Below are 19,278 nucleotides of genomic sequence, written 5' to 3'. Positions count from 1 at the left end.
CCTTTTCTGATGATATCTGTGCCTTGACTTTTCATCATAGCAATAATGGCTGCTGAGGAGAAGCGAAAGCAAAAAGAACAGATAAAGATTATGAAACAACAGGTATGTTTATTCATTGGAACTGATTTTTAAAACACAGGCATTGTTTTGGGGATCCATCTGTATCTCTCTATATGTACATTATTTTCATTGAAATTGACTGATACATTCATATACAAAAATACGCCAATATATGTGATAAAAATTTCTTTATTATAAGCCAAACTCATATTCACAATCAATAAATACAGTTATTGATTTCTGAAATAACTGTATTTCACATTAATGTTATGCATCTTATTTAGAAAATTGTCCTCTTTCATTAGTTAAAATTCACCTCATTTTAAAACGAAGTCTTCTACTTCCAAGTTTTTCTAAGAATTGATTACCAAACAGTAAATTGTATAAATACTTTTAATATCCTGATAGACTTTGAATATAAGTTGACATCATGAATAACTTTCAAACTTTTTGAATTAATGTGTCAGTAAATGAAGGATATTCCTTAAATATTCAAATTTTAATAAGAAAAGCTGTTGTCCTAAATCATGTAAAATACTAGTAAAAAATTAAATTCAAGTTATATAGAATAAGGTTTGCCTCCATTGCTTGTGATTGCTTTCAGAGTTACTAAAAAATTACTGCAGTCGTCTCTCAGTATCCACAAGGGATCGGTTCCAGCACCCCCATGGATACCAAAATCCACAGACGCAAGTCCCTTATGTAAAATGGTGTAGTATTTGCATATAACCTATGCACATCCTCCTGTATACTTTAAATCATCTCTTGATTACTTGTAATACCTAATACAATGTGAAGGCTATGTAAATAGTTGCCAGCATGGGGCAAATTCAAGTTTTGCTTTTAGGAACTTCCTGAAAAATGTTTTTTCTAATTTATCTTTGATCCATGGTTGGTAGAGAACATGGATGCAGAACCTGCAGATAAGGAGAGCCAACTATAGTGCAAAATATGAAAAAAGCATCATTTCAGCAGCATTCTGTTGTATATCTACAATACCTCTCCTGTGTGTAGTTTTCAAAATTAAGTATAGGTAAATAAAGTAATTTTAAAATTCTTACAGGTAAAGTATTACATGACAAGATATTCAACTTTATTGAAGATGGGAATGTGTAAACTACTCTCCCATCTCCATATATTCACTGTAATCATTAAAGCAGAAAGGAAATGGGGATAACTAATATTCTTTAAAAAATTTGAAATGGCAAGTAGTTATTTCTGAGTATGAAATAAAGTCAATTGTGTTATTATATAAATAACTGCTAAATAAATGGCTTGGGTTGGATTTGATGTGGCTGTCTCGAAGGTTCTTTCCAGTATTGACTAAAGCACTATGATTAGAAAGAGTTGATATGGAATTGGGATTCAGAATTTAGTTTACAGTCAGGCAGACTGTAAGAGTTGAATATGGACTCTGCTACTTAAGAATTTTGTAACCTTAGATGAATTTCTTAACCTCTAAGTCTCTTATTTCCTCCACTGCGAAAGAAAATAACTGCATTATCTGAAGATTAAATGAGGTGATAAATGTAAAGTACCTGCAACAGTGCCTGGCACAAAGCAAATGCTCACTTTTTAAAAGATGATATAAAACACCAAACTGCATGGTAAACTCTTTTACCGTAATTTAAAGTAGTCAGCTGTACACTTGAATTCCTTTAGTTTGTTAATTCCACTTAGTTTGTTAATTGTCACTGCTAAAGACACTGTAAGGTTGACTTATAAATATCTAGTCTAATGAATGCCTTTATTAAAATATAAATATTTACTGTATATCACATATATGTAAAAATAAGTTTATATTTCATTTTAAAGTGAAATACTATTGTTTCTAAATATTATACTTTTTCATAGCTTATCCTATTTCCTAATGGCTAGAGATCCATCAAATCTTATCAGCACTTTAAATTCAGCTTTGTGATCCTAAAGTCTTGAAGTGGCTACAACCTAAATATACATGGTTTTTTGCTGCTCATCAAAAAAGCAGCTGCATAGCACAGGGAGATCAGCTCCGTGCTTTGTGACCACCTAGAGGGGTGAGATAGGGAGGGTGGGAGGGAGACGCAAGAGGGAGGAGATATGGGGATATATGTATATGTATAGCTGATTCACTTGTTATAAAGCAGAAACTAACACACCATTGTAAAGCAATTATACTCCAATAAAGATGTTAAAAAAAAAAAAAAAGCATTGGAGTCCCAACGTTTCAGCAATGTTAATACAAATGAGCTGATCATAGAGTTTTATCAAGATATTTATCTGAGGCTAGTTTCAGAATGCAATCTGACTTATTCCTTATTGCCAACAAAGTGAATCAAAGTATACCTTAGGTCTACTCACATAGTCAGTTACATAATGCCTACTTTAAAGTTAGCATTAGATCTAGAATAAAATAGTAGCATGTGCTTCTGGATTATTTTTTCCACCTAGTAGGCCAGTATCACCAGAGAGTCCTCAAGACAATATTCTGGAAGCTTACAGAAGCATTATTATGAAGCAGAAGGAACAAAGGCATTGGAATGTGACCAAGGCTCTGTACTTACTATTTGATTTAAGGCAAAATATTTACTCTCTAGGAACTTTAGCTTTCTATTAGGTAAAAAGAAGATAATTTCAACTCTTTTTATGATCAATAAGATATTTTATGTAAAGTGCCCAGTTCAGGGGTTGGATACCCAGTATTATAAAGTGAATCTGTATTATAATAACTTATAAATAATGTTTATCTCTGCTAATGCTAATGACACCACTACCATTATATATGTGTGTGTATATATAGGTATATGTATGTATATATTGAGATCAATAATATCAGTGTGCAAAAAAAGAAATGTTTAAAAACGTTAAAGTATAGCTCGCAAAGGTACAGCTAGCATCTGGAAATTGGAACAGGTATTATAACATTCAGCAGTATAAAATGTGTTCGCTCTGGAAACCCTACGACAAATGCAATTTGCTAGTAGGAAAATTGGGGTGTTTTGGGGCAAACTATGTAATATCATGTTATTCATCATGTGAAGTAAGAAATTATAGTATGGAAATTGTTAATGGTAATCTGTTACAGTTGTGTGGCACCACACACTTTTTTTTATTATAAATTTATTTATTTATTTATTTATGGCTGCGTTGGGTCTTCGTTGCTGCGCGAGGGCTTTCTCTAGTTGCGGCGAGTGGGGGCTACTCTCCGTTGCGGTGCGCGGGCTTCTCATTGCAGTGGCTTCTCTTGTTGCAGAGCACAGGCTCTAGGCACGCGGGCTTCAGTAGTTGTGGCTTGCGGGCTCTAGAGCGCAGGCTCAGTAGTTGTGGCGCACGGGCCTAGTTGCTCCGCGGCATGTGGGATCTTCCCAGACCAGGGCTCGAACCCGTGTCCCCTGCATTGGCAGGCGGATTCTTAACCAGTGCGCCACCAGGGAAGCCCCTGCCACACACTTTTTTAAGCATTTTTAATTTATTCATGACATAGTGAGAGAGGGCAAACACCTCTCCCTATTTTATACAAGAGTAGTTATTCTTTGCTCATGATCATCCAATGAATGACAGTAACTCAGGACTAGCCTTAGGTTTTCTCACTCCTGATACACTATTTGTCTACTTTTCTGTCCTGTATTTATTTAAAACTAAGTATAATTGTAACTGCAGATACTTACAAAAATCCACAGGCTAAATGAGTTTAGTTTACCTAGTTTCTGTATACATATTTAGCATTTGTATTTTACAAATTGTTTTGAGAAATTTTATAAAGTCATGTTAATTTGACATGAACATATATATGATGTTAAACTAAACAATTAAATTTTACATCCACCATGTGCAACCTGTGGTAACTCTATTTATATCTTAACTTATTTGATTCGACTTAAATACTTTTCACCTAGATATTTAGTTTATTTTATTATCTTAAATTATTATAATTTTTTCTACAGGAAAAAATTAAGAGAATACAACAAATCAGAATGGAAAAAGAGCGTCGAGCCCAGCAAATTCTAGAGGTAGAATTCTTAAATGTGATATGATTAAAGTAATATTGTCATATATTTTAAAGTCTACAAAAATAAAAATCTTACCTACATATTCTGTCACTCATACAAATTAATATTATGTCCATCAGAAATTCTCTTTAAGCATAATGCATAGAGTAAGACCTTATCTGAACCTTATTTAGCAGACTTCTAATCCTAACAACCCAGGAAATAAGACAAAAAAGAAGAAGAAACCGGGAAAACTTCTGAACAGCCAGTATAGGTGTCATAAGGTTCATGTGCTGAAACTCGTGTTCTTTACTTTTAGAAAACTCATTAGGACTTATAGTCAGGTATTTACTTTTAATTTAGAAATAAAATATTACAAGAGTGAAAGTAAATTTTAAACGTAGAAACAGTTTAATCAGCTTGTTTTTCTGGCTTCTAATATACCCTGCTTCCCCACAAGCTGATGGAATAGGACTAGAGGACATATATGGGAATCAGTAAAATAATAGCCACAAGATATAGCAAGGGAAAATACAGAAAAACTCCAACCAGCATGTATAGGAATTCAAAAGCCTAGCAAGAGTCTGTGATCTTTTAGTTGAATAGCAAGCAATTTTCAACACCTTAACAGCTGAAAGGCATTACTCTGTGGAACTGTATAGTATAATAACTGATGTTCAGAATAATTGCCCCAAGTCATCAAGAAAAAGCCAAATTATATTTAGTGTAGTGTGTCTAAGCAGTATATATCTCAAAATTATTTCCATCCAAAATAGTGAAAATAAACTTCTAATGTTCAAAATTGCTATAACCTCCCAGCTATTCAGGAAACTCTTGGTATAAACGATTTATTCCCTGAGGGTGTCAAATAGCTGAAGTGTTCTATGTTACATGATTATTCCTTCTAGAAATATACACGTTTCCTTATCCATTTCAAATTAATTTTAAAAATCCAAATCAAAAGTACTCCTATCTTCAAGTAAATTGACAGTAGCTACTGAATAGTTATCAAACTACTAGATAATTAATGACTTTAACATTATGACGCTCAGATTTGGTATCATGACCTTGATATTCAAAATGTACTTCATGAAAGATTATAAGTTTCCATTCTATCTTTTTAAAAAACCTTGAATTTAATCACAATATACAGCTAGAGAAAATCAGATTTAATGTGTTTCATTTATATCAGCTGAGTAATGGATTACTTTATCTCAAATTTCAAGTATTAAAAAAATCCAAATAAAGTGGACATGTTCATTTTTAAATGTTACTGATTTATTATTTAAATAACTTTTATTATCAGTTAAAATCTATCCCATCTTCTAAATTTTTTATGGTGATCATGTTTTACTTTTAAAAATCAGAAAAAGAAGGAAAAATTACATAAAATAATTTTTTCTGTGATTAAGTTTTAATGTAAAATAATAAACACTCAATTATTTCAGACTTTTAATAGAATTTGAAGAAGTCAAGAAAAGCTGACATACTCTTATGAATTTAAGAATTTTTTATATCTTAATGCTAATCTATACATTAGAAATGAAATTAGTATGTTAAATACAATATTAACTGTGGGAAAATCTGTAATTGTTTACATATATGTTCCATGTTGTTTTGTACCTGTGAGGCATGTAGCTCCATTTTCAAGTCATAGATTACTTTCAAGTTGCAGTGGTGCTGTTGCATGACTTTGAGACCTGTTTTGCATGCACAGGCAAAAAAGAAAAAGAAGGAAGAAGCAGCAAATGCCAAATTATTGGAGGCCGAGAAACGAATAAAGGTTAGTTTAGATGAGAATCAGTTTTCATTTTTCAAAAATAAAAACTGTATGATATTATACCGGTATCAATTATTAAAAAAAATAGCACTCCTCAAAATGACTATCTAAAAAAATGTTTAGCACAGATAAAACATGTGTATAGTGTGTGTTTTTATTGTATGTATATTGTATGTATTTTTTTATATTTCATGATACAGGTTCTGTGTGATACTTTGAGCTCTTTAAATAGCAGACCAAATCAGAAATGCAAACTATTGCATAATACCTGTATATAGTTTTGATGGATAAGATCTCCCCAGAGCTATTTTGTATCATTTATGTTTAAGTTTCAAATTGTGTTGGAAATCCGATTCTCTCCTTAGATTAAAACGTTCTCTTTGTTAATGTCTAACAACTGTTTTAACTATTAAAAAGCGAAAAGCCTACAGAAACAAAAACCTAACTTTATCAGCTATAATTTACCAATAATAAAATTAGCCATTGTTATTTATTGTAACTTGATGGGTTGTTTGGGGATGTTTTGGTTTTGATTTTCTGGCCTGAAACATAAGAGAGTTGGACCCTCAGTCCCCCTCCAGCCTCCACCCTGACACACATTACACCCCTTACCTTCCATTTTTTCTGATAGTTATTTACTGAAATTGGGCAGCCATGTGGTCCTACCAGTTCAAGAAACAGCCACTACAGCTATATCATAAAACCAGGGAACTGTTTGTTACCTTTTTCTACATAGACTCTCTTACTTTGTTCTTTAGATTTCTACTCCTTTTCAAAATGGCTGCCCTTAATATTAATTAATCCATATTTTACCTTTATAAAAAGATTCAGATTGGTGACATTCCCAGTACTGTTTGTATTAAGCCCTACCCCTTTGGGATGGTGCCCTCAATCATAGGTGGGCATAAAAATCTCAAGCTGATTCCTTTTCTCTTGTCACTCTCATTCCTACACAGTGATAGAAATGATATAGATGCTGTTAATCCCAGAGTGTATTTAGGGATTTATATTCAGAGTGAAGAGAGTTTTAATTAGCTAGATTTGAGGGTTGCTTCATTATGTTTCCTTTTTTTTTTTTTAGTGCCAGTTGTATCTGATATGCTCTATCTAGCTAGTCAGTTCAGTGAATGGGTCATTGAAGTGTGCTTGCTATTAGGTCACTGAATTTCAACTCTAAATGGCTACTGAATAAGGATCCTCGCTCCTGTCATACGGTTTTTATATATTAGGTAGAACCATATGAAGTTGCCACTTTATAAGTAAAAAATTATTGGATATTTGCAGTTTCATATGGTTCAACCTAATGGAAGACTATAGAATCTCAGAAAAGGAACTTTTAATACTTGTTGCATGTTCTAAATTTTCCCTAAAAATCCATCTTAAAAGTTTCTTATTTTTAAGGAAAAAGAAATGAGGAGACAACAAGCTGTTCTTCTAAAGCATCAGGTCTGTAGACACATAGTTATACAATTGTCGAAATGTACGTTTTATAATTTTTCTTAAATCTATTTTTGGAAAAATCTTCAAGATATTTTCTTTAAAAGTTCCAGTATAATTCCTGCTTAAATTCCTGGTTTTGGGATTGGTGTCTTTCGGGGGGTTAAAAATTGGTTTCATGACTCTGTGATTTCTGTTTCATAATGTTGTGCCAACTCTTTCTACCAGGAGTTGGAGAGGCATAGACTAGATATGGTATGGGTATGTTTATTTCTGTACATCTAACACCGCATTGTGATTTGGTTGTGATATGGTTGTCATAGCAATGCATAAAGTGTAGCACTGGCTGCTGTCATATTACATACTGCTGCATGGCTTTACAGCACAGTGCATTGCATACATCTGCTTGTCTGTCTATAAAGAAATATGGTACGTTTCCAAGATTTTCAATTGAATTGGGCAGGCCTTATACAAGGCTGCTGTCTAAAAGTTTACGTTACTGATGTCACAGTGAAAGTTGGATCACTATCCAATTAGATACAATTATGACCCATATTCTCCCATCATTCTAGATGCAAAACTGCCATTGAGTACAATGGGAATTTTGAGTTAGGTTGATGAGAGAATATGAAATATATTCTGGTTTTATGGACAAATTTTAGAAATTTTTAGAAATATCCCTTTGGGGGAACCACGTATATTTAATCAAAAAGAATGATTCAGTACTATAGCTATGTGATTTTTTTATTTTAAAGTAAAATGAGACTATCGAAGTAAGCTAATGCTTACCTTATTTTCATACTGTGCCTTTTAGATTCCACTTACGAGCCCATGGTGCAGCTTTTGTGGCTTTAAATAGTGCATCAAGTGGCAGACATCAGTAAACAGGAATATCCCATTTCATTGATGTTGTTATATGAATTATGCCTATAACAGCTTGAAAAAAACTTTCTAATTTGTCGGTGGCTTATTGGATTTACAAAATGATAGTGTACTTGAAATAAAAATAACTAATTCTAAAACCATGAAGTGAAAGTGAATATAAATCAATTTCTGCCTGATCTAAAAATTTAAGAACAGCACAACCTTTGGTTTAATTGGCTGTAGTACATATTTGTGGTTTTTCTAATAGCAGATGTAAGGTAACTGACCTGTTCCAGCCAACCATTATGCTTTTTGTTCTGCCAGCTTTTGAAGGAGCATCACAACTGACCATAAGTAAACCTTGTATGCTTCTGTTTACACTGTCTCCATGTTCATTGCTTTACCTTTTTGCTTTTGATTGTTCTTGTATTTGCTTTCTAAACCTGAACTAAAACATGCACAGACTGGCCATTCTTGTCTTATATTTAGTATTTACTGTGACTTGTCTATAAATGCTAAACATGCTATACCGAGTTTTTTTGTTCTGTTTTGTTTTGTTTTTCCATTTGAAAATCAAACTATTAACTATGGTTGAGTTATATTCCTAATTTTATCTGGCCTAATAGGAACGAGAGAGAAGGCGACAACATATGATGCTTATGAAAGCTATGGAAGCGCGTAAAAAAGCAGAAGTAAGTGTATGTTTCTGGAAAAATATTATCTTGTCATAAATTAATATTTTTTCTTAAAACATTGGCTCTTCTAAGTATAGATTTTTTGGAGTAGGGATTGTCATGATTTACCTACTCTCATAAGCAAACCAAAGGTTAGAGATAGTAACCAAGTGTTAGAACATAAAAGAATCCATAGGATGGATTCCAATGTATGAGTTAATTTTCTTGGCTGACATTTTAATTACCTTTTTAAAATATAGTGAATGGCATTCATTTGGATAAAAGAAGCTATTTCTTACTGTGACCAGAGTTTCACAAAATTACAACATGCCTCGACAAGTCCTATGTGTCCTAATTCAAACATCAGTCAGTTCAACCATGGACTTCTGCCCTCAAAATTACTCTTTAGCATTCTATATGTAAAATTAGGCCTAAGTACTATCTTTGAAATAGACTTTTACCATATACTTCAGAATAAGAAAATTATTGCAATAAGTCAAAATGAACTTATATGGATGTTAATAGAAATCACTTAAAGGTTAAAAAATGTTACAAAGGAATGCATTCTGAATTAAAACAGTTGAATAGAGGTATGGCCATTATAACCAGGGCTTTGGAGTTTCAGAGACTCAGATACCCATGCTGGCTCTAAACCAACTTGCTTTAGCTCTTCAGGTTATTTCTTCTTTAAAATTGAGATAATGGTTCTGGTAGGATTATAAGATTATCAAGTGGGATAAGCATTTAATAAATAATAATTAATGAAAATGAGACTATTTGGTCTAGAAGTTGAGTGCCCTATATTTCAGTTTTTTGGCCTCAGCTGTGGCTTAAACTCTCATTACAGATTTCTGATATGAAGGCACAGTATGTGTATTGTTTAGGAACCTGGACATTGTAACCAAATGATCAGGATTTGAATTCTAATTTCAGTACATTCCAGCTATATGACCTTGGGCAAGTTATTTAACCTCTCTGTGATTCAGTTTTTTCATCTGTAAAATGGAGATGATACTAATTCCTATTTCATAGGGTTTGTAGTTATGATTAAATGGGTGTGTGTCTATATGAGTGTATGTGTAAAGTTCTTGGAACAGTGCCTGGCACCACATAGTACCTACTTACTTATCACAATAAGTTACTTATTAATATATAAGTGTTTTTGTCCTTACTTGTTAATTATCCAGGACCCCTGACACCCTCTACCTCTAACACAACAAGGGAATCTCTACACATGGATTTATAACCACAATCTCTGAAAAATGACAGGCAGGGAAAGAGAGAGAGGTAACAGATTCCAGGAATGGGTATGGCTGCAAACTCTGTTCCCTTCTGAACGCAAGGGTGGGAAGAGTAGGGAAGGGGATTAATTAAAATTCTAAAAGCTCGACCTAATTTTCTCCTATCTGGAGAGATGGGAACTGAGGGAATAACTCAGGGAAAAGACCTGGAAAATCCCTCAAGAGGCAAGTTCTTCCCTGCCAGGTATTCCTCTTACCGGAAGGACTAAGAAGAACCAGGGCTTGCTGTTCTGATTTTTCCTCTTGGAGAGGAAAGCTAAAGAAAGGCAGAATAATGAAAATAACCCAGAGCATTATCTCCAGACATACTAGGATTTGGTAGAAGGGGACACCCAAGAGAATAGTAAGGATAAGATCATCTGAGGGAGTGAATGCTCAGGTTAAGAGGTACCCAAAAGGCCCAAAAGTCATGACCTCTCCCACTGGTTTTTTTATATTTGCTCTGTGGCCTGGGAGGAGAGTAGGAAAAGCCGCTGGAGAGAGGTGAGTAAGATCTGCATTGAGTGGAAGGTAGCAGCCATGGGATAAATGAAGATAATTCAAATGAAATCTTCTAAGAATCTCTCAAGACCCAAGAGCATCTTTCATGGGAAAAGGATATTCCCTTGACTAGATAGAGTGAAATCAGGTACACTGCTTCCAATAAAACTGGGAAAGGGATATGAGAAACCAGGTACAGCTCTCCCTCTTCTAGCTCCCTTCATCCTCAGAAAAAAGAAACATGAATAGCATATAAAATATTCTTCAATTTGAAGTACTTTGAAATATAAAAACAATTATCAGATAAAGTGAGAAGAAACTAAAGGAAAATTAACCCACCTATATTGGAGCAATACGAGTTCGTGATAGGGCTACCCATATCAAGCATGAGTAATTAGAAAAGAAATGCAAGAAAACTATGCCAAAATATCAAACCAAAAATATATATGTGTGTACGCACGTGTGCATGCATGTATACATAAAGTAACAGCTTAAAGCATAACTTAAAGAACCTATTTTCCCTGCTTTCATTCTTGCTTTCCTCAGCACACTCCCTATGCATTCTCCACAGAGTAGCTGGAGTGATCTATTCAAAAAAGAAACCAGATTATATCTGGATATCTTAACACTATCCAGTGGCTTCTCATTACAATAGTAATAAAGTCCAAATTCCTCATCATGACATATCAGACCCACATGCTCTGACCTCTGCCAACCTCTCCAACTTTATCTCATACAATTTGTACCTTATGTACTATGTTCCAGTCATTTTTGTCTTTTTATTATTTCTAAACAAAGGGTCTTTACTGTTGCTGTTCTTCCACTGAATATTCAAGTGGTTCTCATCTATTGTTCAGTCATAGGTCAAATATTAACTTATCAAAGAGGCCTTCCCAGAACAGAGTACATTATATGTTTTCTGTCTATATAATTTTCTTTATATAATAATAGTAAAATCATTTTACTTTATTCTAGGTGGTTTTCTTTTTTTAAACACTTAAGGAACTATTATTTAAAATAACAATACAATAACATATGTTACAAATAATCCTTTTTCAGGATGTTTGAGAGAATCCCATAGGTAAAGCTGAATTCTTAAAACGTTGTTATCCTCTGATAACTATAGACCTGTGAACAGGACTAGAGAATTTTACCAGTTATTCAGATAGGTTTTTTTTTGGCCACACCGTGCGGTATGTGGTATGTTTGAACCCTCCGACCACGGTTCAAACCGCGACCCCTGCATTGGGAGCCGTGGAGTCTTCTTAACCATTGGACCACCAGGGAAGTCCCCAGTTATTCAGATCTTAAATTGTGTTCCTCTATTGAATGATACCTATAGATCTTAGTAATCAACTAAGTATGTTTTTACATTTCTTAAAAGACTGTTGTGTACACAGCATTAAATTAGATGCTGCAGGAAAAGCAAAAAAATTAAAGATGCTTTTTATCCTATCAGAGAGAGAAATCTTTACAGTATAAACAGTTAAGCAGTGACTAGGCATATATTTTTACTGATAATCCAAACTTTCACTATATCTTTTACATAAACTTGCACCTCCGTGAATATTAACAAACCCTTCCTATATCTACTTGTTCATTTCTTCATTATTACTTAATGTGCATGAGATGTAACTAGAGTAATGCCAGTAATGGGCACATCTTGGCTTCATATTCTGCCTCTTATTACCTCCTAATAGCTCAACTGCAATTTTTTCTGTTATTAACTGTTAAAAGAACAAAATTTATTGTAAAGTTAAAGCCATATGATACTTAGGCAGGGCCAACTCAAAATTCTAAAATGGCCTATGTGTAACCCTTGATTCTAAACTTTAATACCTTTAGACATTTAATTATTAAGTTGTGAAGAAAAAAATAAGATAAACAAAAATGCTGATATTATGGGTAATGTTTAAAGAATTATGAGGTTAAAAAATTAATTGCTTTCACCTTATTAATTAAAAATCTCTTATAACATCTGAATTTATTCCAAGAAACTCCCCATAGTCATCAAAGTAAAAAGGTAACACAAACACCATTTTTCTGTTTCTTTGTGTACACTACACTGATCTTACTTTTTGATTTAGTGTTAACTTATTTTTCACTAAAAACATCCCAAATTTATATTGGTTCCCTAACTTAGAAATCTAATTTCTATAGTTTTTCCTTTATATAAATCTATAATTAATAAGAATATTCAGACATATTCAGAAATTACCTTACTTATTATTATATTAATTTTAGTGTATCATCATAGTTCATAAATATTTTTATAACATAATGTAAGAAAGGATAATCTTTAGCCTCATGAATAAAAAAGGCTTATATCCTAGTATAATTCAAGTCTTACAATATATTTGTGCTCTCATTATTACTAATCACTGGAAACTTAGGTTGGTTTAAGCAATGTGACAAGGTAGCTCAAAATCTCCTGTTTCATTTATAAAAACTTTAAACTATGTCAGTCACAAATTTATAAACCCTTTACTCATATTATCTGAATAATCAACCATAGTACTCGTAACAGAGTCTTTTGTATATCTATCTCCCCAAGGATCAATAAACAACAAAAGGTTGTTAAACATGCGTCTATTACAGAATGACTATGTCAGCACTTTAGGAGACAAAACCGTAAAATAGAAGAGAGTAGTTCAGGTTTCAGAAATCATCTAATAATTTGCAAGCATAAAAAATGTATAACCCATTCAATGATTCAAGTCATGAGAATATTTTATAATCCTATATTTATACTAATCATTACTTAGTGAAAAATAAAAAGTAGAATTGCTCATGTAGACAGTTTTGTTTAAACAAACCCATTTTTCAGTTGAAGATATAATAAATGTACTTATATGACATACTTGTGTATTGTACTTTATATAATGTACTTAATTTCAATTTTAAACTTAAATTGTCTTTAAAAGCATGTAAAATGATTTTATATTAACTATTCAGTAAAATGTTAAATGTCATACACATTTAAAAGATACACGCACAATTTTGGAACGAATTATTGTCAATGTAATTTAGATGTATTACAATCTCTACTTACCTGACTCAAGAATTATTAACAATTTTGATTTTAATTTAGGAGACATTTGTATAGTAGTAGCTACTCTAAGAATATTTAGTGATAGTTAATCTAAAGTAAGTACAGACTTTTGTGTAATACTTTGGTGGATTTTATGAAAATGTGATAACTGGAAATTTTTACTCTTTTTAAATAGTATTTTATATTGATACCTGTAAAATACAATAAAATATAATATAAATAATATATAATTTTATTAAAAATTTAAAATATAAGGATTTCTTTTATCATGGATTCATAATTTTTTCATTTGTTTAAACTTAATTTATTATTACATTTTAAATGTAAAAATAGGCCCTTTAAAAAAAATTACCCTGATTTTTCTACTCATGCTCAATATGTGACATAAAATAGTATCACTTTTATTCTTTATATCTGTCTTCTATAAATGGCTTGTGTTATTCATCTTATTTACACTTTATTCTTCTTGCACCCTGAGGTAAATCTGTGTCTCTTAAAGAATATTTATGTCTTTGAAATTTAAGTACAGTTGCTGTGAAAAGAAATGTAACCTCCTAATTATGCCCAGAGCAAACACCTAAGAGACCCAGTAGAATCATAAAATATAGGAAACATAGGCATCTTTGCAACATGGCCTCTTAAAAATGGCCTGTTTGGCAATTTGACAAATTGTAAAACTTTATAATAACAGATCCTCCTACCACACTCATTGCTTAGTTTTTAAACTTCTGTGATTCTAAAATAGAATAAATTCATTTCATACCTTTGTTATTTTGCTATAGATTTCTGGAAATACTTTCAGTTATGCTTTTAGAGTCCCTAAAATAATCTTTTCATGCATTTAAAATTTTCACCCTATGTATCTTAGGCTATTTAGTGTAATCTAAATTTAACACTTTTGCTATTGAAAGGTGTTGCAACTTTGAATGAAATTTGAATGACTTCTTAATTAAGATATTAGTAATATTTTGATACAGAAAATTTCATTACTATAATATGATAAAAAGATGTTTTATTGTAAATGACATATATACCAAGAATCCACATTTATTTCATAAATTTCTACATCTAGAAAACTGGGTAAGGACGGGGAAAGTTGGGAATGAAGGCCCCAAAAAATTGGAAGGAGTCATTCTAATTTGCTTGTAATTGTTTATAGTCAATCTAAAATATAGTTAAGAGCTATATTTCATAGTCATTTGTAGACACTGTAAGTTATTGCCCTGAAATTTAAACAATGTGGCATTTGTAGATTTAATCATTCAGCAAATTAATCAATGCTTAAATAATTTTTATATGCTAAGGCACACTGTATATGTCCATTAGAGACATATGATAACTATTATAGTTGGAAATAAGAACAATACTTAGACCAGTGGGAGAGGAAAATTGAACTGATACAGGCTTGAGTTCTCAAAGATAATATTAAAAACTCTCCTGAGGGTTTCTGGCAAATTATACTGCTGGGAGTTGAATAGGTCCATAAAGAGGTGAATAAGTTGGTTCCTCTGATCTCTAGAAGTTCACACTACAGTGCGAGAGATCAACTTTAAACAAATAATTGTCACTCAGTGCAATAAATGCTGTAATAAGTTATGTGGAAGCTCAAAAAAGGGAAATATTAAAACTCCTGAACTAGCTGTGGGAAAAATTAAAACACAGGCTTTATTTTTGTGTAAAGGAGGAAGGGCTATGCATTCCAGTCAGAGGGGATGACAGGTACATAAATACAATGTTGTAACTAAACAGGACCTCTGAGGTTCGGGGAGGAAGGTGCAAAGAGGGGGTTAGTCAATTTTAACCTTGTGCGTATACCTCTCTTGGCTTTGCTGCTTCTCCTCTTCTTCCCCCTCCTCTCCTCCTCCCCCTCCCCTTCGTCCCCTCCTCCCCCTCCCCTTCGTCCTCTCCTCCCCCTCCCCTTCCTCCCCTCCTCCCCCTCCCCTTCCTTCCCTCCTACCCCTCCCCTTCCTCCCCTCCTCCCCCTCCCCTTCCTTCCCTCCTACCCCTCCCCTTCCTCCCCTCCTCCCCCTCCTCCCCTCCTCCCCCTCTTCCCTTCCTCCCCCTCCTCCCCTCCTCCCCCTCCTCCCCTCCTCCCCCTCCCTCCTCCCCTCCTCCCCTTCCTCCTCCTCCCCCTCCTCTTCCTCCCCCTCCTCCTCCCCTTCCTCCCCCTCTTCCTCCCCCTCCTCCTCATGATCATTATCATTATCATCCAAGCAGTGCCTCAAACTGGTTACACTGTTTACTCAACACAGTTGTATCACAAAATGTGCCTAGAGTTTGGGAGATTCACTGAGAATCATGAGATACGAGACCAGAACTTCTGTGGGGCTAGATTGTGACTGTCTTTATATGCCATTTTAAATACTAGTTGATCGTTGAGGGGATCCTAGAAGCTCTGGTTCTTTGAGAGTCATTTTGTACCAAAGCCACAGGATTTGTATTAGTCCTATACAATTCAGTAGAAGTCACTAAATAAATTAGTGAATAAATGCATTAAATTTAGAGACTCCATGTTTCCCTTAAAGTATCCCATTGAGGGAGTAGATGCTTGTCTTTAAGTAATAAAGGTCCTATGAATTTCTAAGATTCCTTGCAAACCTCCATTTTATCCTAAGATATAGATGTCACTTTTACATTCTATTCCGTATTATGGCCATGCTTTTTTAATTCGAAAAATACTGCATATCACTAGGTAAAAATGATATCCAAGAATATAAGACAGCTTTACCTCATGGCATTAAATGCACTCTAACTCATTGTCTACCTATCACTGAAGGGTGTACATACCCTCAGATTGCCACTAATGTGAAGTTGGCACAGTGAAAAGAGCATTAGTGTCACACAGGTCCTTTCTCTCTTTTTCAAAAGAAAAGAAATAATAACCATTTTCAGCAGTTCTTAGTGAATAGCAGAGAAGTCTCAATTATTTATGATTACTATTAAAGCATCATTAAGAATTCTGGGTTAGTCCTGTATAGTAGAAAAATTTACACCAGCTACTTTGAAATTTATGAGACATTTAATATGTTTTTTCTGTTAGTGATTGTAATTCATTATTCTGGTAAGTAACCAAGAAGTTTGTCTTCTCTTCTTTGGAAAAGTACTTAGAGCAACATCTCATGTGTTTAAAGATTGAAAATCCAGTTATGGAAAACAAAATTGTTCTACCAATGATAATTTGATTTGAAAATCTATACTGCATTGTGGGAATGTTACATGTTAATTGTATATATTTTATGTCATTAGAGCCTCAGAACCTGCTTTTAGTTTATAATTGATAAGATTAATTTTAGAACTTTTTTGGTGTCAATAATTTCTTAATATAGCTTTTTTTTATCATTTTCCACCCAAATGTCTGCGTGAATCAGTAACCCAGAAATTTAGAGGCAGTGTAAAAATGAGCAGTTATTTGAGCATATCATATAAAAAAGTCCTCATGATGACCTGACCTCTGGTTCTGTATCACAATATTCAACAACTACTCAACACACAACCTACCCTCCAGTCATGAAACTACTAGCAATTTCTCAAACACATCGTGCTTTCTCAGCTCTTGGCTGGGAACGTATTACTTCTCCACTCCTCTCTGTCTCCCCCTTGACATGCCCTGCCACAGCAGTCAGCGTGCTGTCTAACCAGTGATAATTGAAATGAAGGAATTGAAGTGAAGGAATTAAGATGTCCAGTTATAAAATAAATAAGTCATGGGGATGTAATGTATAGCATAAGGAATATAGTCATTAATATTGTAATAACTCTGTATGGTGACATGGTAACTAGACTTGATTATGGTGATCATTTCAGAATGTATAAAAATATCGAATTACTGTGTTGTACACCTAAAACCAATATAATATTGTAAGTCAGTTATACTTCAGTTTAAAAAGAGAATTGTATTTGATGTATGACGATAAAGTAATGACACCAGTATTATATAGCAAGTCACTTCTTCCAAAAGAATGCCATACTCTACAACAGAGAAACAGAATGATTATTTCCATATTGTTGCCATTACCCAAAATAATTTTAAAGCTTTTGGAATTGCCTTCAAAACCCATTTTACATTATTTTAAATGTTGTTTAGAGTGGTAAATAATATTTTTATTTCATCATAGGTGCACGTCCTAAGACTAGCTAATTCACTTTGAAAGAACTGCTTTTGCAGATTCAAACATGTTGCTTCCATTTTCATGCTGTAAATCTTTTCTTGCTTCCTTAAGCTACACAAAAATTTTTGTTAATACTAGTTAACTTTTTTTTTTATGAATATTTACTTGCCCATGTGCATTTTATATACCTGCTTTTATTAATAAGTATTTTATTCTCATATTATAACCTGGGAAATGATTGAATAAATTTTGAATAATGAAATAATCTAGATTGAAACTAATATTGATATTTTGTATATGTATGTATGTATGTATACATACAGTCATAAGATTATTTTGAAACTCAAAAAGTGAAAACACTGAAAAGCAAAATACATCATTGTTTCTATGTAATTCCAAGTCTATTCCTAAACATCCTAAGAGAATTTTGTTCATGGAAATAACACTTTGATTACTTTTTAAATTTTAACTGGAGGTTTTTTAAACACAGATAATGGTTAAAGAGAATATGTGTACATGGTTTTCTTTTTAAGGAAAAAGAACGGTTAAAGCAAGAAAAACGTGATGAGAAAAGATTAAATAAAGAACGTAAACTAGAGCAACGAAGATTAGAATTAGAAATGGCAAAGGAACTAAAGAAGCCTAATGAAGACATGTGCTTAGCAGACCAAAAGGTAATTTATCATGTAAACCATTTCATTAATAAATTTAATTTTTTCTGTGTTCTCACCTGATTCCTTTGCCAGAGCTGCCATTATGAAAGCCTTGTGTTTTTAGCTGGAGCAGTAGATTTCCAAGTCTAGGTCAATCTGTCTCTCCTGTATGGCCACGAGTAAACCTCTCCAGAGCCCTGTGCTGATAATGGCAGTTCTTAATATACAAATGGAGCACTGCAAACCTTTTTAATTTAAGTAGAAATACTGCAGAAATCTACAAAAATGAATTATAGAAATAGATAGGATTTCTGTGTTTCATTTGGTCCTTCCCAGGCATTTAGTTACAGAAAGATCTAACTCCTCCCTCATGCCTCCATGGATACTTAAATAAATTAGGATTTATAATCTATAACCTCCTTCAATGCTTTAGTGATGGTAGCTGACTATTGAGTATGTTTAGTACATGCCAGGCCCTATGCTAAGTGCTTTAAATGAATTTTCTCATTTAATCCTCACCACAATCCTATAGGACTGGTATTTATGCCCATTTACAGATGAGAAAACTTGAGACACAGAGAGGTTAAGGAACTTGCTCAAGATTATACAGCTCATAAGTGGCTACTTGGATGCAGTCCCCAGTTTTTTAAACTCCAGAGCCCATACTCTTTGTGATCCTGAAAGCCAAGAAATGTGTCCAAGCAAAGTACCTCATGTGTGTTTTCTCTTCCATCATGCTTCACAGATTTATAATGTTGCTAAAATACAGAAAAGTAGCAACTTGGAAAGAGCAAAATCACCATGATAACTGGCATGATTTCACATACTTATGAATAGAAATCAATTATGTTTGGCTATAGTTAAGAAGATAGTATTCCTAGAAAATTATACAATAATGCA

The 19,278-nt window shown here is 33.3% G+C and overlaps 1 protein-coding gene across 17 annotated transcripts in view; it reads left to right on the top strand.

Annotated features, from left to right (window-relative positions):
- Positions 1-19,278, top strand: part of BAZ2B (bromodomain adjacent to zinc finger domain 2B) — a 379,971-nt gene that overhangs the window by 308,672 nt on the left and 52,021 nt on the right. For 12 of the 17 annotated variants that reach the window (XM_059927937.1, XM_059927947.1, XM_059927945.1 and 9 more), the window contains 7 exons: positions 41-102; positions 3,984-4,049; positions 5,746-5,811; positions 7,210-7,254; positions 7,474-7,500; positions 8,736-8,801; positions 18,259-18,399. In XM_059927937.1, coding sequence (XP_059783920.1) covers positions 41-102; positions 3,984-4,049; positions 5,746-5,811; positions 7,210-7,254; positions 7,474-7,500; positions 8,736-8,801; positions 18,259-18,399 — 473 coding nt within the window. The remainder of the gene's footprint in view (positions 1-40; positions 103-3,983; positions 4,050-5,745; positions 5,812-7,209; positions 7,255-7,473; positions 7,501-8,735; positions 8,802-18,258; positions 18,400-19,278) is intronic. The other 5 variants (XM_059927946.1, XM_059927948.1, XM_059927941.1 and 2 more) reach the window with 1 other exon arrangement.

Source organism: Balaenoptera ricei, chromosome 7 (assembly GCF_028023285.1).
Source record: "Balaenoptera ricei isolate mBalRic1 chromosome 7, mBalRic1.hap2, whole genome shotgun sequence".
Classification (NCBI taxonomy): domain Eukaryota; kingdom Metazoa; phylum Chordata; class Mammalia; order Artiodactyla; family Balaenopteridae; genus Balaenoptera; species Balaenoptera ricei.
The sequence above is the reverse complement of the archived record's forward strand: the minus strand, read 5'-3'. Positions and strand labels throughout refer to the sequence as shown.